Raw genomic sequence first — 23,081 nt, forward strand, 5'->3', positions numbered from 1 at the left:
TCAGCACTTGAAATGAAAATGGTAAAATCGGGCCCATAGTGCAAGTGCGTAGAAATATTGAACAAGGTTGCTTAAAAAACTAAACAAGAACAAACTTCACATGGTACGTAGTCTTGAATTGAATAAAACTTGAACGTTTTATCCCTTTAACCCTAATTTTAAACACATACCTTCACTTTAATAATTTTGCTCTTGAAGCTATTAAGAACCACAGTCACTTCATCAGTACCAGCTGGGGAGTCTGTTCCATCGTGGCTGCATGTTAGAGATAAAAATTGTATATTTAAAAGGAGGCAACATGACAAAATATTTAAAAATAGTTAACAATTACAATTTTGTCAGAAAAACATCGCAAAACATTATTAGCACTTGCTCATCATCATTTGGCTTCCCTGTTGACATGCTACTTCCTAATGGGTAAACTAAATGACTAGTATGATAACAGGTGGCTGAGTAAACTTCTTCAGTGATTAGCTAAGCCAGTAAATGTATTCAGGGAGTAGTTGAGCCACACAAGACTAGTTCCATTCCCTGACCAATACAAACTGTTCCCTGATAGCAGTTACGCCAGTGTCAGCACTCACTTTTAATGGGTGGGGATCGGGGAGAAGGAACTGTTAGTTCTTTCTCCCAAATTGGTACCCGTTTCATGACGTTCATTGGGGAATGGCATAATTTTGTATCCTTTTTACTGCTCCCATGAATAAAAAGCCTGCTATTATGGTCAACATTTGAATAATGGCTACTTGAATACTCCAGGGATGACAATACACATGGAACCACAACTTAGCAAGGGGCCAAGCCAATCAAGAGAGAAGAGGTGGGGAAAGGGTAAAACTGGCAAATTGATAAAGCACAAAGACAATATCAGCTGCACTGATTAAAAAAAGGTACTTGTATTTTTTCCAAACCTCTCAAAATACTGCATATATAATTCTTTTAAGGTGATAGCTATGTAGATATGAATATAATGCATTAATATATTAAAATCTGAGTCTGGATACATCATAAAAAAACAAAATGTGACTGCATTGTATTTTAAAAGAGTGCAGATCGAGCTTTGAGACTAAGCACAGTGGCACTGATCTGCATACGATGTGACTGTGTTGTACAGCATAGTCATCTTAGAACAGGTCCTTAAAAAAACATGGAGTGCATTATCAAAATCAGTTCACTGTATGCAAAAATGTGTGCACCTATTTTGTTTGGAAGATGAAGTGAGTGTCAGAGAGGGTTAATGTTGGATACCATCTTCAGCCAGGCTGTTAAAGTTAACCTTATAAACACAAAATCAAAGGCTCCAATCTTATTGAGTAGTTGATGTTAAGCAGGCTTCAAGAGTAGCTAGCAGTCAATACTGTCCCAGGAATATACCTGTAAATTTTGTAAATATCTTCTGATCGTCCCTTCCTTAGACTGAGCACCCAAGCACCAGGATTGGCTTTTAATTGGAAATAGCCCTGTTAAGAAAAACAACACTGATATTTAGTTTCAGTGCAATCACTTTGGTTTTACAGGACACATTGCCAAATGAACTGCAATTTTTCAGGTGAAAAGCAAATTCAACTCTTGTCAATTAACCTCCCTAGAATTGACAGTGCACTTTAAATACAGGGTAGAAGGGCTGAGAGTGTAAAACAATGGGCTCCAGGAGTTCAGAATTTAGAAGTGGAAGATTGAGAGCTGAGGAATTAGAAATCTTTTTGAGCAGAAGGCCACTAACAATATTTTTGACTGATGTAGGAATTCAACAAGAGAACAAAAGAGCCATGATATCTGGCCTGTTTCACACCAGTTACATCACATAGGACTAGGATAGGAAGGGAGTGGACCAGTGTTGGAAGGATGTAACGTTTAAGCAGGATCTCAACGTACACAGCGGTTAAGCCTGCAGAGGAGTGAATGAAGGTGGAATAGTTGAAGCAGGTGGGCCAAGGGGGAAGTGGAAGCAAACATGGAGCACAGACAGGATCAGCAATTAGGAATAAAGCAATGCAGAAGATAAGGCAGATTTCATGTGAACCACGGATGAATGGAATTGCAGGCTTGCTATGGCCTTTGATTGCTAGGATCATATGATAATCCATTTGCAAATGGATATGGATAGGTTAGGTGAGTAGGCCAACATTTGGTAGCTGAAATTTAACGTGAATAAGCATGAGGTTATCCATTTTGGTCAGAGGAATAAAAATGCAACTTGTTATTTAACTGGAGAGAAACTTTAAAATGCTTCAGTGCAGATCTGGGAGTCTTTGTGCATGAATCGCAGAAAGTTAGCATGAAGGTGCAGCACATAATAAGGAAGGCAAGTGGAATTTTGGCATTCATTGCTAATAGAATAGAGTATAAAAGTAGTGAAATGGAGTTGCAACTGTATAGGACATTGTTAAGACTGCATCTAGAGTACTGTGCACAGTTCTGGTCCCCGTACTTAAGGACAGACGTAAATGCATTGGAGGCAGTTCAGAAAAAATTCACTTTACGATTCCAGGGATGAAGGACTTGTCTTATGAAGAGAGACTGTCAGTTTAGGCCTATACTTGCTGGGGTTCGGAAGAATGAGAGGAGATCTAATTGAAGTATATAAGATGCTAAAAGGCATTGACAGGGCAGATGTAGAGCAGATGGTTCCCCTTGTTGGAGAGGCCATAGGCTAAGGGGTGAAGGGTTATGGGGAGCGGGCAGGAAGGTGAAAGTGAGATCAGCCATGATCATACTGAAAGGCGGAATAATGAGTGCTGAGTTGCCTACTCCTGCTCATAGTTCTCATGTTCTTATAATTAATTGAGAAGGAAAGATGCATCATCTATAGCTAACAAAGGAAGTTAAGGATGGTATCAAATTGAAATAAAAGGCTTACAATGCTATGACAGTGCTGTAGGAGAGATGATTGGGAAAATTTTAGAAATCAGCAAAAGATGACTAAACAAATATAGAAAGAAAAATTAGACTGTCAGAGTAAACAAGCAAGAAATATAAAAAGACAGTAAAAGCTTCTACAACTACATACAAAGAAAAAGAGTAGCTCAAGTAAGTGTCGTTCCCGTAGAGGATGAGACTTGGACAGGGGATGCAGTGGCATAGTAGTATTATCACTGGACTAGTAAACCAGAGACCCAGGGTCCCAGGCTCAGATCCCACCTTGGCAGAATGTGAAATTTGAATTAAATAAAAAAGTCTGGAATTAAAAAGTCTAATGGTGGCCATGAAACCATTATCGATTGTCGTAAAAACCCATCTGTTTCATTAATGTCCTTTAGGGAAGGAAATCTGCGACCTATACCTGGTCTTGCCTATAGCAACGTGTTTGACTCTTAAATGCCCCCACAAAGGCTATTAGGGATGGAAATACCAACGATGCCCAAATCCCATGAAAGAATTTTTAAAAATAGAATTAATAACAGGAAACAAGGAAATAGCTGAGGCTTTTGAGTATTTTGTATTTGACCTGACATAGAAGACATTAAATGTGCATCAAGATTAGTAGAAAATCAAGAGACAAAAAGGAGGAATTTAAAACAATGATGTGGTGTCAGACGTAGTGGATACATTGGTTGTAATCTTCCAAAATTCCCTAGAATCTGGAAAGATCTCAGCAGATCAGAAAAAGTCAAACGTGACACCTCTATTCAATAAAGGAAGGAGACAGAAAGCAAGATCTACAAGCCCGTTAGCCACATTTATCAATGGGAAATTGCTAGAATCCATTTTTAAATTAAGGAAGTGGTAGGAGGACATTTAGAAAATCATACCATAATCACAAAACATGGTTTTGTGAAAGGGAAATCGTGTTTGACAAATTTTGAGTTATTTATGGATGTAACAAGCAGGGTGAATAAAGGGGAACCAGTAGATCAGTGCACTTGGATTTCTAAAAGACATTCAAAGAGGCGCCACATAAAAGTTTACTGCACAAGGTAAGAGGTCATGATGTAGTGTGGACAGGCGACATAACCAGAAACAAAAAGTCAGGATAAATGGGTCACTTTCAACTTACTGAGAATCATAGAAGCCCTACAGCACAGAAAGAGGCCATTAGGCCCATCGAGTCTGTACCGACCACAATCCCACCCAGGCCCTACCCAATAATTCCTCTAAGCTGCACATCTCAGGACACTAAGGGGCAACTTTAGCATGGCCAATCAATCTAACCCGCACATCTTTGGACTGTGGGAAGAAACCGGAGCACCCGGAGGAAACCCACGTAGACACATGATAGCTTTAAATTGAGGGGTGAGAGATATAGGACAGATGTTAGAGGCAGGTTCTTTACTCAGAGAGTAGTAAGGGTGTGGAATGCCCTGCCTGCAGCAGTAGTGGACTCGTCAACATTAAGAGCATTCAAATGGTTATTGGATAAACATATGGATGATATTGGAATAGTGTAGATTAGAGGGGCTTTAGATTGGTTCCACTGGTCGGCGCAACATCGAGGGCCGAAGGGCCTGTACTGCACTGTAATGTTCTATGTTCTATGACACGAGGAGAATGTGCAAACTCCACACAGACAAACTCCACAACTTGGCAAACTGTAACAAATGGAGTTGCATAGGGATCAATGCAGGCACCTCAACCATTTACCATCTATATTAATGACTAAGCTGAAGTGACTGACTGTATTCTGGCCAAAATTTGTTGACAATGCAAAACTAGGTAGAAAAGCAAGTGGGGAGAAGGATATAACAAATCTGACAAAGATATAGATAGGTTAAATGAGTGGGCAAAATATTTGGCAGATGGAGTAGCATGTGGGGAAACTGTGAGGTTGTCCACTTTGGCAGGAAGAATGAAAAGCAGAATATTATTCAAATGTCAAGAGAATACAGAATGCTGAGCGATCTGGGTGTTCTCATACATAAGAACAAAATGTTCCCATAGAGATATAGCAAGTAATTCGGAAGGGAAATGGTGTGTTGGCCTTTACTGCAAGGGAGATATAGTATTAAAGTAGGGAAGTCTTGCTACAACTGTACAGGGCATTGGTGAGTAACATGGTCTCCTTACTTAAGGAGGGATGTTAAGGGGATCATTTAAGACTGAGATGAGGAGAAATTTCTCCTTTGAGAGAGTTGTCAGCCTTTGGAATTCTCTTCCACAGATAGCAGTGGAGGTTTGAGTCAATGAATATATTCAGGGTTAAGTCAAGTTTTTGATCAAAATGGAAGTCAAGGGTTATGCGGAGCAGGCTGGAAGAGCCAATGGGTCTACTCCTGCTGCTATTTCTTATGTCTTAATTCTCATTTAAAATAATACTATTAGCAACACCCCACTCATTGTGAAACCATGGGAGGGAATGTTGTGAAACTTGAATTTCAGACAAATTGGTTTGCTGTAACAAGTTTGGTTGAATTTTTCTGGGGTGAAGGATAGAATCAAAGAAAAATAAACTTAACTGATGAAAATGTAAAGGCAATTAATGCAAAAGGAAGAAAACAATGGACTTTGACAGCAGTTCATACTTGTGGATATATTGATAAGAGTCTCTTATTTCAAAAACATTGGTCAAGATTAATTTACATACAGTTGAACCCCGATTTAGTGCAAAATCGGATATGACGCGATGAATCAGTGGACCCTTTTTTTTGCTCTTTCCGGTTTAGTGATTTAGCGCGACCCCGGTAACATTCGCGATAACATTTTATGGACCCCAACCATCGTGTTTCAATGGAGCTGCACTGTATTTGTAAAAAGCTGTGCCACCTACCAGGTTTGCCATTACAATTGTGTCCACGATTTCATGGTTTGCATTGGTTCCCAGGGTAAATTGGAGTCCTCTGGGGGGTTGCCCTGTTGAAACATCGTAACAATGTCCCTCCAACAAAAGGTACTCCAACTCATACTCTGCTGCCACTCCGCCATCAATCTGAAAATGTAGAATTAGGACAAGAGACTGAAAAACTCTAAGCTCATCTTCAGGAATCAATATAAAGGCCTTCATATTATTGTAATAGCTGTTTAAGTTGTGAATCGCAGAACCTTGTCACAGAAGGTGACTATTTGATCCAACATGCTTGTGTCATCTGTTTGAAGGAACTCTACAATTAGTTCAATTTTCCTGCTCTTTCCCCACAGCCCTTCAACATTTCCTTTTCAAGTATGTATCCAATTCTCTCTCGAAAGTTACAATCCAGGGTTGAGATTGGCCAAAGACAAAAAGGTCTGAAAATTAGTGGCTGAAGCTAAAAAGGTCTGACTTTTTTTGGGCTAAGGAATCATGTAATTTTAGCACTTTTTATGATCTGTAGTAAAATGCAAATACTTCCAGGCTATTCTATTCAAATGAATAGACTCATTCGACTTCAAGTGGCTAGAAACATTACTTTCCCCTTTGTTTACCTTTTATTACTGTCAAGACTGTGGATCAATGCACTTGTATAAAATCATAAGTGTCCCTCAGCATTTCAGCATTCAAAGCAGTTAGTGCATCTAATACAGAATGAAGTTCCATACTGACAACAGAATACGACATTGCTAGCTTGTGTACATACAAAAGTGATGCAAAGAACTACAGTACTGCTTTGCAAACTATTTTCCATCGTAACGCCATTTTAACTTGCCACCACCTTCTTACTCAGGGATGGGCAACAAAGTCTAGCCTTGCCAGCAATGCCCACATCCCATGAATGAGTATAAACTCATGAAAAATTACCATGACCTCAGATGCTAGCAAAAAACAAAACAGTAAAAAAGCAGCATAGTAATATTTGGTATTATTATTCAAGTTCATGTATTACAGATCAACATACAAATATAAAAATCTGAGTTAAGTACTTTGTAAAATGTTATATTATGTAATCATTTAGGTTTCAGCCAAACTTTTTGTACTCCATGTTGACAGAAGAATCAATGAAGCTTATCTCCACCAACCCCATCCCTATGTTCTTGGTGCCCTCACTCATGCACTCTGTAGCCTCTCTTCCCAAATCCCTTTACCCTCACTCACTAATGCCTCACTTTGCTCTCAGCTCCCCACTCACTCAGCCTTTCCCTCCCAACCTTCCCTCACCCCAAACTGGATTCTCTATCTTGCCTGGACTCAGCTCCTCATCATAGCCATTGCCTCTGTCAGCGGTAGTCGTGGCTCCTCCTTGACTGGTGCCATTGTCAAGGAACAGTAATGCCAAGGAAGGGCAAACTGGTCTCCTTGGTAATTTAATGTCAATTCCACACTTGTTTAATGGGCACCTCAGTTCATCCAGTAACACCAGACCCAGCCCATGATGCTCTCTTTCTAAATCAACAGTCAAGCACCTTGGTATCTTTTGGACTTTATCCATTACATGGTTCAGGCTGATCACCATTAAGCATGCCCGGAACCACAGCCTCTTCCATGAGTGGTGCTTAAGTAGCGCTGGGGTCCCAAGTAGACCAAGCCAGTGCTGTGTCAAACTGTCATGGGTCACCAATTGTTCTTCCCCTCCCACCGTGGTCTGCATGGCCGACCCTGTAATGAACTTGTTTCTCCTACACACTGAAAGAGCACTCAAGCTACTCAAGGTAACTTGCCAGTGTTTAAAGCATTTTCAGTAGAAGCAAAGGGGGACCAAATTAGTGCCCTTCAGTTCACCGGAAGTCGTTTTTGCTGCGGGTGCACAAATGGACAGCAGCTGGGACCCGCCTAACATGAGGTTGAGTAATTGAAGCTCTATCCCTGAACAATTTTCTCACTGATTCCATCAGCACACTTTAGAGTTCCCTAAAATCCATAAACTAAGCCTCAGCAAAGGCTCCGGCCAGCTTGGTTACTGGTGAGAACTCCCTTCTTTTCTTCTCATTTTCTGTTTCTTCTCCTTGGTCTCTTGGAACATGTCAAAAAACAACTGGTGACAAAGCAGCTGAAAGTCTCCTACATGGGACCAGCTACAATAACCTGCTCCAACTCTTCCAATCACAAGTTCCCACCCTCCCATTCTCACCATTCCTCCAATCATAGGTCCTATCTCTGGAAGAATAGTAAGAGAGAGAAAACCTGCAATCTAAGGAGTTGCAACAGCCAGTTTGGGAGAGTAAATTTCTGATTTGGGGAGCAGCTCTGTCTCTCCCATGCTGACTGCTCCTGTAATCATAGCTCGGCAGTCAGTTCCTGCTCTCACTGACAGCAAAGTTGTGATTTTTTAAAAGCCCCGTACCAGCCCCAAAGACCAGAATAGTGAATTTCCAAACTATCAGTGTTGGAAATTTCTCATCCCTGACCATCCATTCTGGCAGTGTATTCCAGATCATAACTACTCATTGTGTAGAAGAAATTCTAATCTCCTCTTTAATTCTTTTGCAAATTATCTTAAATTTGTCCCTCCTGGTTACCTGGTCAGAGGAAAACGTTTCTCCTTGTTTACTCTTATCAAAATGCCTCAATATTCAACAGCTCTACTAAATCACCCCTTAACTTCACTGTTCTAAAGGAGAACATTTCAGTTTCTCACATCTCTCTTCTGCACCCTCTCTAAGACTTTGATATCCCTTTTAAAAGTGTGGTGCCCAGCAATGGATACAAAACCCTAGTTGAGTTCCAAGGTCGAGAGTAACTACTGCATCACTGCATGGGGTTTTTTTAAAACTACACATCTCCCTACATTTTTGTATGGAATGCTGGTAGACCAACACCAGTTAACTTTCTCACTTTGCCTTTGTATATTGGTCACACTAGCCTGGACTTCCAAATATTTAACAAGACACACCTCCTTCAGATAAATATTGTCGAGATCATAAGATGTATGGACAGACTCCACCATCCAGCTTTCAGGGGTGTTGATGATAAGAGTGAAGAGAGGAGACTGAGGCATGTCCAAAAATTTGGCCACTGGTCCAGAAGCAAAGCTGCCAGCTGCTGTGAAAGTAATCTCTGGTTCCAGAACATATCGGTAGATGCTGCAAAATAGAGGGGAGAAGTTCATTTGAAATTGTTGAATTCTGCACAGATTTCTTTCTTATACCATCTAGAATTCCTATATTTATAAAACTAGAAACATTTCATTCTGTTTCCAACTTAAAAGTAATACAAAAGTGAATATCAAGGCATTGTGTCTCAGCAACTTAAAACTAATCCAAAAATGAATATCAAGGCATCTACAAAACATGCTATTTTCCAGTTTGCCAACCATTTATTTTAAATTAGCTTTGTAAGTAGCAAATCTAAAGAGCATCAAAGGCTTCAGATACAATCCTGTTTTCAAAGCAGATGTACAGAACAGATAAAAGTGATAACATGAATGGTGACATGCACGCTTTAGTGCCTCAAAGAAAGTCAAAATTGTCAATTCTAACCTTGAAAAATGCTCCAAATTTTATAATGTATTTACACTTATATACTGGATCATGCCTGAATCAGAGCACAACACACACTGCAGCGCCCAATGATGCTGCACCACAGCAATCTGGCCTGCAAGCCCCTTTTTCTTATCATAGGAGAGTTGTGAGCAGTGATTCTGGCTCAAGACTAGCCAGCTGAAATGGAGATGGGGTCCTTTAGAGTCTGGGAGAGGTGGGGGGAGGTGGGGGTGGTGGAGTGAAGCAATTGCAAGGTTGATCTTATTGAGACATATAGGATTCTCAGGGGGCTTAACAGGGTAGAGGCTGAGAGGTTGTAATCCCTTGTGGGAAAGTCGAGGACCAGGAGGCATAATTTCAGAGTAAGGGACCTTCCATTTAAGACAGAGATAAGGAGGAATTTCTTCTCTCAGAGACCAGTGAATCTGTGGAATTCTTTGCCGCAGAGGGCTGTGGAGGCTGGGTTGTTAAATATGTTCAAGGTAGAGTCAGGCATATTTTTATTCAATAAGGGAATCAAGGTTTAGGGGATAAGGTAGGAAAGTGGAGTTGAGGATTATCATATCAATCATATTCTCATTGAATGGCAGAGCAGATTTGATGGGCCAAATGGCCTACTTCTGTTCCTAAATCTTATGGATCTTTGACTGGCCAAATGCTCTTATACAGTGTTAACTCAGCAGCTGTGGCATGACTTAGTGGAAAACTGCTGATGGCTTTGCAGGATGACTTGGCCCTAGAAGGTCCAGTCTTAGGCTGACTGTTTGATTGGCATGATGTGGAGATGCCGACGTTGGACTGGGGTAAACACAGTAAGAAGTTTAACAACACCAGGTTAAAGTCCAACAGGTTTATCTGGTAGCAAAAGCCACACAAGCTTTCGGAGCTCCAAACCCCTTCTTCAGGTGAGTGGGAATTCTGTTCACAAACAGGGCACATAAAGACACAGACTCAATTTACATGAATAATGGTTGGAATGCGAATACTTACAACTAATCAAGTCTTTAAGAAACAAAACAACGTGAGTGGAGAGAGCATCAAGACAGGCTAAAAAGATGTGTATTGTCTCCAGACAAGACAGCCAGTGAAACTCTGCAGGTCCAGGCAACTGTGGGGGTTACAGATAGTGTGACATGAACCCAATATCCCGGTTGAGGCCGTCCTCGTGTGTGCGGAATCATAGGATCATAGAATCATAGAATCCCTACAGTGCAGAAGGAGGCCATTCAGCCCATCGAGTCTGCACCGACCACAATCCCACCCAGGCCCTACCCCCACATATTTACCCGCTAATCCCTCTAACCTACGCATCTCAGGACTCGAAGGGGCAATTTTTAACCTGGCCAATCAACCTAACCCGCACATCTTTGGACTGTGGGAGGAAACCGGAGCACCCGGAGGAAACCCACACAGACACGAGGAGAATGTGCAAACTCCACACAGACAGTGACCCGAGCCAGGAATCGAACCCGGGACCCTGGAGCTGTGAAGCAGCAGTGCTAACCACTGTGCTACCACTGTGCTACCGTGCCGCCGTAGTTTCTGCTCAGCGACTCTGCGCCGTCGTGTGTCGCGAAGGCCGCCTTGGAGAACGCTTATCTGAATATCAGAGGCCAAATGCCCGTGACCGCTGAAGTGCTCCCCAACAGGAAGAGAACAGTCTTGCCTGGTGATTGTCGAGCGGTGTTCATTCATCCATTGTCGCAGCGTCTGCATAGTTTCCCCAATGTACCATGCCTCGGGACATCCTTTCCTGCAGCGTATCAGGTAGACAACGTTGGCCGAGTTGCAAGAGTAGGTACCGTGTACCTGGTGGATGGTGTTCTCACGTGAGATGATGGCATCTGTGTCGATGATCCGGCACATCTTGCAGAGGTTGCTGTGGCAGGGTTGTGTGGTGTCGTGGTCACTGTTCTCCTGAAGGCTGGGTAGTTTGCTGCGGACAATGGTCTGTTTGAGGTTGTGCGGTTGTTTGAAGGCAAGAAGTGGGGGTGTGGGGATGACCTTGGCGAGATGGTCGTCTTCATCAATGACATGTTGAAGGCTCCGGAGGAGATGCCGTAGCTTCTCCGCTCCGGGGAAGTACTGGACAACGAAGGGTACTCTGTCCACTGTGTCCCGTGTTTGTCTTCTGAGGAGGTCGGTACGGTTTTTCGCTGTGGCGCGTTGGAACTGTTGATCAATGAGTTGAGCGCTATATCCTGTTCTTATGAGGGCATCTTTCAGCATCTGGAGGTGTCTGTTGCGATCCTCCTCATCCGAGCAGATCCTGTGTATACGGAGGGCTTGTCCGTAGGGGATGGCTTCTTTAAAGGTTGAAGGTGAAGATATTGTGGTCCAGGATGAAGTATGTACCTTCATCCAGACACACGGAACAGCCATGGGGACCAAATTCGCACCTCAATATGCCAACATCTTCATGCACAGGTTCGAACAAGACTTCTTCACCGCACGGGACCTTCAACCGATGCTGTACACTAGATACATCGATGACATTTTCTTCCTTTGGACTCATGGTGAACAATCACTGAAACAACTATATGATGACATCAACAAGTTCCATCCCACCATCGACTACTCTCCGGAAATGGTTGCATTCTTGGACACACGCATCTCCATTAAGGACGGTCACCTCAGCACCTCACTGTACCGCAAGCCCACGGATAACCTCACGATGCTCCACTTCTCCAGCTTCCACCCTAAACACGTTAAAGAAGCCATCCCCTACGGACAAGCCCTCCGTATACACAGGATCTGCTCGGATGAGGAGGATCGCAACAGACACCTCCAGACGCTGAAAGATGCCCTCATAAGAACAGGATATGGCGCTCGACTCATTGATCAACAGTTCCAACGCGCCACAGCGAAAAACCGCACCGACCTCCTCAGAAGACAAACACGGGACACAGTGGACAGAGTACCCTTCGTCGTCCAGTACTTCCCCGGAGCGGAGAAACTACGGCATCTCCTCCAGAGCCTTCAACATGTCATTGATGAAGACGAACATCTCGCCAAGGCCATCCCCACACCCCCACTTTTTACCTTCAAACAACCGCACAACCTCAAACAGACCATTGTCCGCAGCAAACTACCCAGCCTTCAGGAGAACAGTGACCACGACACCACACAACCCTGCCACAGCAACCTCTGCAAGACGTGCCGGATCATCGACACAGATGCCATGATCTCAAGCGAGAACACCATCCACCAGGTACACGGTACATACTCTTGCAACTCGGCCAACGCTGTCTACCTGATACACTGCAGGAAAGGATGTCCCGAGGCATGGTACATTGGGGAAACTATGCAGACGCTGCAACAACGGATGAATGAACACCGCTCGACAATCACCAGGCAAGACTGTTCTCTTCTTGTTGGGGAGCACTTCAGCGGTCACGGGCATTCAGCCTCTGATATTCGGATAAGCGTTCTCCAAGGCGGCCTTCGCGACACACGACGGCACAGAGTCGCTGAGCAGAAACTGATAGCCAAGTTCCGCACACACGAGGACGGCCTCAACCGGGATATTGGGTTCATGTCACACTATCTGTAACCCCCACAGTTGCCTGGACCTGCAGAGTTTCACTGGCTGTCTTGTCTGGAGACAATACACATCTTTTTAGCCTGTCTTGATGCTCTCTCCACTCACGTTATTTTGTTTCTTAAAGACTTGATTAGTTGTAAGTATTCGCATTCCAACCATTATTCATGTAAATTGAGTCTGTGTCTTTATATGCCCTGTTTGTGAACAGAATTCCCACTCACCTGAAGAAGGGGCTTGGAGCTCCGAAAGCTTGTGTGGCTTTTGCTACCAAATAAACCTGTTGGACTTTAACCTGGTGTTGTTAAACTTCTTACTGTGTTTGATTGGCATCAGCTAGGTCACCGGCGCAGGAGAGTCACTGCAGTATGAGGATAAATACTCTCACTGTGACAGAATACAGCAGACATTTGGCTTGAGTTAGCCAGTACTCCAGGTAGCACCTCAGCAATCCTAGTAATCTGCTGGGGGACAGATTGCTGGATCGCTGCAAGACCCTGAAAAGCCACTTTGAGTGCTGATTTCCACAGCCTTGATGCCTGAGCTTGCACGACAGCAAAGGACGCTTGCCTGACTTCACAATGAGTTTCCTATGCAGCATCACTTTTGTTTATGCTCTGTTGGAAGCTGACACACCCAGCAATCAGATGCTGTATCATGGTGGTGCCTGCAAGTGTTCTCATGCACTTTGCCACCACTTTCATGCTATAAAAGATGGCAAACCCTGTGCAGAGCCTTATGTGAGATTGGTGCTTCACTCCTCTCTGCCCTGTGACAGTGAAGAGGCTTGCTGGCAGGTGGGCCAATGCACAAAGCATTGTGTGTGTGTGTATATAACCATCAGCCTATTCTCTGTACCACAGAAGGACTGAGAAGAAAGTATAAAATAGAGTGGATCAAGTCAAGTACAAAAAAGAAATAAAGGGAGGGAAAGAAAGAATGGACTGAGGGAGGGAAAAGACAAAAAGGAAAAATAAAAGGAGGACTAAATTTAAAGTTCAACATTCTAAAATCTGTAATAACAATTAAAACCTAAAGGAGTGAGACGCCATAAAGATAATAGTTCACTTTAAGATAGGTTGACTGGCAGTAATTAGCACTTATTCCATCATCAAAAGGGTGTTTAGAATGAAATGAACAAGATTTGATTGGATTTGATTTATTATTGTCCCATGCATTAGCATACAGTGAAAAGTATTGTTCCTTGTACGCTATACAGACAAAGCATACCGTTCATAGAGAACAGATTGAAAGAGTGCAGAATGTAGCGTTACAGTCATAGCTAGAATGTAGAGAAAAATCAACTTAATGCAAGCTAAGTCCTTTCAAAAGTCTGACAGCAGCAGGGAAGAAGCTGTTCTTGACTCGGTTGCTACGTGACCTCAGACTTTTGTATCTTTTTCCCGAAGGAAGAAGGTGGAAGAGAGACTGTCCAGGGTGCGTGGGGTCCTTAATTATGCTGGCTGGTTTGCCAGCATAACCTGGTCCTAAGAGTTTTGATAGATACTTAAAATGGAAAAAGAGTTAACAAAATGAGCATTGGTCATATAGCGAGTGATTCTGGAGAATTAATAATGAAAAATATTGCAAAGGCAGATGAATTGAACAGGTATTTTGCAGTGTTCCTCACTGTAGAATATACAAGAAACATCCCAGAAATAGTTGTAAACCAGGAAATGGGAGGGAGGGAAGTGGTACTGTTGGAACTGCAGTAGTCCTGGTGGATTTCACCTGAGGGTTGTAAAGGAAGTGGCTATTGAGAGAGTTAATGTGTCAGTTTTAATTTTCCTAAATTCAGGAAAGGTTCCAATTGATTGGAAAATGATGAATATCATGCCTTTATTCAAAAAGGGAAGGAGACAGAAAGCAGGAAACTATGGGTCAGTTAGCTTAACATTTGTAATAGGAAAATGCTCGAAGCTATTATTAAATAAGTTATAACAGGGCATTTAGACAAAGCCAAAATGGTTTTATGCAAGGGAAATTATGTTTAATCAAATTATTGGATCTCTTCGAAAAATATGTGATAAAGGGGAACCGATGGATGTACTGAACTTCAACTTCCAGAAGGTATTTAATAAGTGCCACATCAAAGGTTACTGCAGAAAATAAAAGTTCATATTGTAGGTGGTAACATATTAGCACGGATAAACGATTGACTAGCCAGAAACCCAGAGTAGGAATAAATCGGTCATTTTCTGGTTGGCAAAATGTAACAAGTGATGTGCCAGAGGGATCAGTGCTGGGATCTTAACATTTTATAATTTATAAATATGACTTGGATGAAGATGATGTTATGGTTGCTCAATTTGCTGATGATGCAAAGATAGGTAGGAAAGTGAGTTGTAAAGAAGACATAAGGAGGCTACAAATGGACATAGATAGGTTAAGCAAGTGGACAAAATCTAGCAAATGGAGTATAATCTGGAATTTTGCATTTGACAGGAAGAATATAAAAAGCTTATTATCCAAATGGTGAGAGATTGCAAAGCTCTGAGATTCAGAGGGATCTGCGTGTCCGACTGCACCAATCACAAAACGTTAAGGTGCAGGTGCAGCAAGTAATTAGGAAGGCCAATAGAATGTTATTGTTTATTGTGAGGGAAGTTTAATTCAAAAATAGAAAGGTTATACAGAGCACTAGTGAGATCACATCTGAAGTACTGTGCACAGTATTGGTTACTTATTTAAGGAAGGATGCAAATGCATTGGAAATAGTTCAGAGAATGTTTACTAGATTAACCTGGAATGGCAAGTTGTCTTCTGAGGAAAGGTTGGACAGACTCGATTTGTATCCGGTGAAGTTTAAGGGCGGCACGGTAGCACAGTGGTTAGCACTGCTGCTTCACAGCTCCAGGGTCCCAGGTTCGATTCCCGGCTCGGGTCACTGTCTGTGTGGAGTTTGCACATTCTCCTCGTGTCTGCGTGGGTTTCCTCCGGGTGCTCCGGTTTCCTCCCACAGTCCAAAGATGTGCGGGTTAGGTTGATTGGCCAGGTTAAAAATTGCCCCTTAGAATTCTGAGATGCGTAGGTTAGAGGGATTAGTGGGTAAATATGTGGGGGTAGGGGCTGGGTAGGATTGTGGTCGGTGCAGACTCGATGGGCCGAATGGCCTCCTTCTGCACTGTAGGGTTTCTATGTTTCTAGAAGAGCAAGAGGCAATTTGATTGAAACATATAAGATCCTGAGGGACCTGAACAGGGTGGACGTGAAAAGGATGTTTCCTCTTGTCAGAGAATCTGGAATTAGGGGTCACTGTTTCAAGATATGAGGTTGCCATTTACGACAGAGATATGGCAAAAAGTGCCTCTCAGAGGGTAGTGAATCTTTAGAAATCTCATCCTCAAAAGATGTGGAAGTAGACTCTTTGAATATATAGTAGATAAATTCTTGATAAGCAAGGGGGTGAAAGTTTATTGGTGGTAGGTGGGAATGTGAAGTTGAGGTTAAAATCATATCAGCCATGATCTTATTGAATGACTTGAGGGGCTAAGTCGCCTACTCCTGCTCTTAATTCGTACGTTCATATATGTCGAAAAGTTTGGTGCGTTATTGTTTACCTGGTTACATGCTAGTGAGAACGTTGTGATTAATTTTCTTATTGAATTGGCAACATTATAAAAAATAAATCTGGTTGTTACACATTTCTAACAAGTCTCAGCAAAAGGTCAATAGATATCAAAAAATTCCAAACAGAAAATTGCCTCATCATCGAGCCGACTTCAATAACTGGAAATCCTCCCAAGAAGGCAGATTGATTTAACTATTTTCTTGCAGGTTGTATAGGAAGCAAAGGAAAAATGAGGTTCCTCCATTAAAAAGTCACTGGCCAATTTGCTAAAAATGCTTTCAGGTTTCCTGTGCTATACTGAACACTGAACATGGCAGCCGGGCACTTCAGTCACTTGAAAATGGGCACTAATGGTAATCAATGCCATTTAATGGGCACAGATTTCCCAGCCCGCTGCGCTGCTCGAATAGCGCAGCGGGTCGAGAAATGTCAGCTGCGAGAGGGGCTGTAGCGGGATTCGTGGCAGCATCCAGCCAGTCGTGACTTTCTGGGCCATTTTTTATGGCGTAATGAACCTCACGCCGAAAAACAGCGTGTGGCTGATTACAATATTTAAGTTCCAACCTCAATTTCATCCAGGATCGCTCATGTTTCCCACCCTGCCAGGAAAGGTTCCCATCAGCAGGAATAAAAAGCTGATGTGATGGCCTCACTGGTGGGGGCAGGGGCCATTGAGGCCCCCCCGGAAGATTAGGGGCAGGGAGTGTGCCCCTTGGACAGTGCCAGCCTGGCACCCTGGCACTGCCCACGGGACACCAAACAGTGCAAACGGGGGAGGGCCTTCTGGGGGGATAGGACCAGACTGGGGCAGGCCAATCAGTGGTGGTAGTGGCAGAGGTGGGGGGGGGGGGGGGGGAACTACTGTGCACTCTGCACAGCGATCGTTGGGGGAGGGAGGGGGGTGATCGGGGCTGGCCATGGAGCTCAGAGACTCAGGGACTTGGGGCTGACCATGGCGAGAGAGTGTTCAGGGCTGGCCATGGGGGGGTGGCAATTGGGCCTGGCCTGGTGGGGGGGGGGGGGGGGGAGATCGGGGAGGCTGACAATTGGGGGTTGGCGAAAGGCGGTTGGGGGGGCGGGATGCTTGGCAGTGTGCATGCACCAATCTCCCTGCTAGGAGACCAGCACATACGCAGCGGCCCACTCAGCATGCTGGTACCGGCCTCTCGGGCAGGATGAGGACCCGCCCCCTCTTACCAGTGTGACTACCCCGGCAGACTCTGTGATGCAGAGTGCCAGAAATTCACCTGATTATATGTGCCCAAAAACCGGGCAGGAAACTCTTCTGTTTTTGTGCCCATTGGGCACTTTGTTTCTTTTTGGGAAAATTGCCCCCAACATCTTGCATGAAAACTTGTTATGGTGAGCTGCCTATTTTCCTCCAAGGTTGACTGAGCTTCCACAGTTGAACAAAAATCCATCTCCTAATATTCACCACTCGGGATCGCTCAAGAAAAGTTGCCATTTAGGGAGTTACAAGAACATTGCAGGCATTAGTGAAACCATACCCCCAGCATTAAACTCCGTCATTAGAGAAGAAAGAGAATGGTAATGATTACAAAACTCGTCTTCCTCAGTGTGGTAGCATTTCCACAGGAGAGTTTCCATCATTGCTAGGAATTGAACCAAACCAAAAGGAAGAAATCTACACCCCTTTTTAAGAGGTTCTCATAGGACCAGTCAACGGCGGAATGAAGGACATAAATCTGAGATACCGTCGGATGTCTTGTGAAATTTATTCCAAAATACTTTTTCTAGATGTCATATACATGGATTTTAGTAAGGCGTTTGATAAGGTCCCCCATGGTCGGCTTATGATGAAAGTGAGGAGGTGTGGGATAGAGGGAAAGTTGGCCGATTGGATAGGTAACTGGCTGTCTGATCGAAGACAGAGGGTGGTGGTGGATGGAAAATTTTCGGATTGGAGGCAGGTTGCTAGCGGAGTGCCACAGGGATCGGTGCTTGGTCCTCTGCTAGGTTGTGATGAATAAAACAAAGCATCGTAGCTGTGAGGGACAGCTCGGTGGATAGGATATTAGTATGTAGATAGGCTGGAAAATTGGGCGGGGATCCTGGATTCAGGATTCAATCCTGGACCGGGGAGCGGCGCGGGCTTGGAGGGCCGAAGGGCCTGTTCCTGTGCTGTATTGTTCTTTGTTCTTTGCTCTTTGTGATTTTTATTAATGACTTAGAGGAGGGGGCTGAAGGGTGGATCAGTAAATTTGCTGATGACACCAAGATTGGTGGAGTAGTGGATGAGGTGGAGGGCTGTTGTAGGCTGCAAAGAGACATAGATACGATGCAAAGCTGGGCTGGAAAATGGCAAATGGAGTTTAACCCTGATAAATGTGAGGTGATTCATTTTGGTAGGACTAATTTAAATGTGGATTACAGGGTCAAAGGTAGGGTTCTGAAGACTGTGGAGGAACAGAGAGATCTTGGGGTCCATATCCACAGATCTCTGAAGGTTGCCACTCAAGTGGATAGAGCTGTGAAGAAGGCCTATAGTGTGTTAGCTTTTATTAACAGGGGGTTGGAGTTTAAGAGCCGTGGGGTTATGCTGCAACTGTACAGGACCTTGGTGAGGCCACATTTGGAATATTGTGTGCAGTTCTGGTCACCTCACTATAAGAAGGATGTGGAAGCGCTGGAAAGAGTGCAGAGGAGATTTACCAGGATGCTGCCTGGTTTGGAGGGTAGGTCTTATGAGGAAAGGTTGAGGGAGCTAGGGCTGTTCTCTCTGGAGCGGAGGAGGCTGAGGGGAGACTTAATAGAGGTTTATAAAATGATGAAGGGGATAGATAGAGTGAACGTTCAAAGACTATTTCCTCGGGTGGATGGAGCTATTACAAGGGGGCATAACTATAGGGTTCGTGGTGGGAGATATAGGAAGGATGTCAGAGGTAGGTTCTTTACGCAGAGAGTGGTTGGGGTGTGGAATGGACTGCCTGCAGTGATAGTGGAGTCAGACACTTTAGGAACATTTAAGCGGTTATTGGATAGGCACATGGAGCACACCAGGATGATAGGGAGTGGGATAGCTTGATCTTGGTTTCAGATAAAGATTGGCACAACATCGTGGGCCGAAGGGCCTGTTCTGTGCTGTACTGTTCTACGTTCTATGTTCTAGATATCTCTTAAGTTTTCTTGTATCAGAGATTGTACGGTCAAGCTTATGAATTAGTCAATAACTTAAAAGGAAAAAAAGTTCTATGAGTGTTTCATACCCTGGGGTTATGAAATGTGCAGCACTTTTTACGAGTGTGAGGAAGACACTTCAAAATTCATAGCCATGAAGAGGTATTTTTAAGGAAGTCAAGGCATATCTTTTTCCCGAAGGAAGAAGGTGGAAGAGAGACTGTCCAGGGTACGTGGCATCCTTAATTATGCTGGCTGCTTTGCCGAGGCAGCTGAAAGTGTAGACAGAGTCGATGGATGGGAGGCTGGTTTGCATGATGGATTGGGCTACATTCACTACCTTTTGTAGTTCCTTGCAGTCTTGGGCAGAGCAGAAGCCATACCAAGCTGTGATACAACCAGAAAGAATGCTTTCTATGGTGCATCTGTAAAAGTTGGTGAGAGTCGTAGCTGACATGCCAAATTTCCTTCGTCTTCTGAGAAAGTAGAGGCGTTGGTGGACTTTCTTAACTATAGTGTCAGTATGGGGGGACCAGGACAGGTTGTTGGTGATCTGTGACAAATTTAAACTTTGTGACAAATTCAACTTTGTGACAAGTTTATTTGTATCTACTGTGCAATACCTCCTTGATGCCATTCAATGCAATCTGTGAGATGACATTTTTGATAAGCTAACAGTAGAGTGGTGCAACGTAAACAATCGCTTTTGGATTTTTGAGTTCAACTGAATATCTATCCCTCACTCAAACTTACTGCCTGATTTGCACATAAATAACAGCGTGTGCCATCAGCTTCACCATAATTTTGACACCAAATTATGATCTAATTATCATTATCATAGTATCAGTGAATAAATAAAATACTATAATAGTCTTATAAAGGCATTTAAAGTAATATTGCTACATCAATTTATTTAAATATCACTTACAAGGTCAGAGATTTTTTATTCTTAAGCAACATTAAAAATTATATCCAATCCAAACAGCCTTTCTCAATATAATTTCAAAATCTTTTCATAAGGAACTGATTCAATGTGAAAACATTAAATGGTTTCTTAATAAATCTGTTCAATAGAAACATTTCAGGGACAATTCACCCAGTCGCAGCAGGCCGGGAGACTCAAGCGGGGGTCATTTAGCAGGCTTTCTGGGCGCATGGCCTCCGCAAGTCTCTGGCCGCTGGATTTCCGGTGCCGTTAGTCCACACTGACTTTGATGGGGGGAGGGTTAGCCTGCCGGGTAGGGATGGGTGTTGGGGCCAGCGATCAAGCTGGCCAGCAATCGGGAGGTCAGCAGCGTGGGGCTACTGTGCATGCGCCGATCTCAGCACTGACAGATTGGCGCATGTGCAGTGACCCACTCAGCACTATGGTGCCGGCCTCTCCAGCAGGAATAGGCCACGTCCACTGATTTTTAATGAGACTCATGCGAGTGCACTCCACAGTGCACAGTGTGGGAGATTCATTTTGAAAATCCCGCCGAAAAAAACCTGCGGGATTTACTCCTGTTTTTATGCAAATTGGACACTTAGAAGTTTTGGAAGAGAATCCCACTGTAATGTGCAACTCATTAGACACATGTTACATATTTTAATGATCGGATTTGAATAATCTTCTTGCAGTCTTGAAATGGATTAAGGCATCATTGCTGCTCAATACACACAAGGAAAATTATAGCCATTTAATCCAATTTACAGAACACTGTTTGGATTGATCTGACAATCCATATGTACATTTTATGGAAAAGTGTTGCTTTGACAGTGAAAAACAGGAACTTGCTTACAGGTGAAATGATTTTTTTCCACAATCTCTCAGTCAACCAACCGATAGAGGAATTCCCAAAAGCTAAAGCATGGGCTGGTAACTGAAACTGCAGCTGAATTCACTAGTTTATTCATCAATATCAAGATCGCTGAAGCACACCTGAAAACCAAATTTATTTTGTCCGTAGTCTATCCGCATTTAAGTTCCATTGTACTTTTCACTGATGCTTCATATAGCTATCTGCTTGAAAACTCCGTTCCAGATTTCACAAATGCACTGATCCAGAATTGAATGGCAGAATAGAGCAAGAATAAGTGTCCTCGACATGAGGCGACATTTGACAGAGTATGGCATCAAGACACCCTCAGAAAAATGAAATCACTGGGGGTCAAGGAGAAAAACTCCAGGCTGAAATCATATCCTATGCAAAGGAAAATGGTTGTGACTATCATGAAGGCCATACATCAAAGTGCCAGAACGTTCACGCAAGAGTTCCTCACGGAATGCCAGTCACCTTCAGCTCTTCATCAAAGACTGTCCCTTCATTATGTCAGCAATAACACTGTTGGTTAATATTCTATTGCACTCAGCTTCATCCTCTGCACTATTCACTTCTGTGATGATACTATGTAATCATCTTCTTTGTTAAACTAAGTAACCCCATGTGACCTGGGGCAAGATACTCCCTTTTAAAAAAAAACGGAATGCTACAAAAATGCAGAAGCTTCATATTTGTATAATATTTCACTATCTCCAGAGTATCAATCAGTTGAAAGTGGTTGTTTTACCTGATGCAGGAAGAGTTCTTACCTTTTCAGAGGCATTTCAGAAAGCTTTGGTTGACAGTTCATAAACACATGCATATTCATGTTGACCAGCTGGCTTAGAACCTAGGAAGATTGAAAACATCTTGCATACTTTAAGGGTATAAATGGAAAAATATTTGAAGCAGGGCAAAACCTGACAGATACAATGGATGTAATCATCGTTCCACAGAATAAATAGCTGTTTTAAAGTGATTTTTTTTTAAAAAGGATGTGCAAAATAAATTGCTACTCTGAATAAAATTAACATTTTGGGACTGTAATACTGCCTACTTTTTGTCCAAAATAAATTTTGAATTCAGAAAGGCTAGGACAAAGCTGAAAAGTCCCCTTGTTCATTGTCTTGGAGGTATCCATGGTCTTATAAGAGCAGTGCACTGCCTCTTGAATGGTTGCCTGATTCTTGTCCACACCACACTGCTCAGAAATCTGATCACCTAATAATCAATATCAGCATGAAACAGTGTTTCCTGACACATTATCTTAGGCCAAAATCTGCCTATATCCCTTGTAATGTAATTGTAGTTGAATTTAAAACAGTGCTCATAATTTACTTTTCCAGTTCCGCTTAGTAATTTATTAATATTACCACTCATTCATTTCCTTTCAAGGCAGATGAGTCTGAGCTTTCCACCCTATTCTATCTTCACTGCATAGTTATCTGACATTAAGGATCAGGCCTGAGGTTCTTCTAAATCACCTCAAATACTTGAATGCACCGAAGGGAACAATGGAAACAGTTCCACTCACCAAAAGTAACGAGGAAAGCCGTTGAGCATCTCTGGTCACTGGGTCTGTTATGGCAACCACTTCAAAGTAAACCTGTTCTTCTTTGGGCCGTAATTTAATAGCACTAGAAAACATTAGAGATACTGGTACACAATCCTAATTCATTTGCTTGAAATAGTTGATTTTTTTAAAAATCGCAGTCGAGGTTGAGGTTGTTAGGTACACCACATTAAAACAGAGTTTACTACC

At 43.0% G+C, this 23,081-nt stretch overlaps 1 protein-coding gene across 2 annotated transcripts in view; it reads right to left on the reverse strand.

The window, feature by feature from the left end:
- Positions 1–23,081, reverse strand: part of uggt1 (UDP-glucose glycoprotein glucosyltransferase 1) — a 131,888-nt gene that overhangs the window by 41,195 nt on the left and 67,612 nt on the right. For both annotated transcript variants that reach the window (XM_078209102.1, XM_078209101.1), the window contains 6 exons: positions 22,854–22,956; positions 22,090–22,169; positions 8,679–8,868; positions 5,705–5,863; positions 1,375–1,460; positions 171–255 (listed from right to left, as the gene is read on the reverse strand). In XM_078209102.1, the coding sequence (XP_078065228.1) occupies positions 171–255; positions 1,375–1,460; positions 5,705–5,863; positions 8,679–8,868; positions 22,090–22,169; positions 22,854–22,956 (703 nt within the window). The remainder of the gene's footprint in view (positions 1–170; positions 256–1,374; positions 1,461–5,704; positions 5,864–8,678; positions 8,869–22,089; positions 22,170–22,853; positions 22,957–23,081) is intronic.

This window comes from Mustelus asterias, chromosome 3 (genome assembly GCF_964213995.1).
Source record: "Mustelus asterias chromosome 3, sMusAst1.hap1.1, whole genome shotgun sequence".
Classification (NCBI taxonomy): domain Eukaryota; kingdom Metazoa; phylum Chordata; class Chondrichthyes; order Carcharhiniformes; family Triakidae; genus Mustelus; species Mustelus asterias.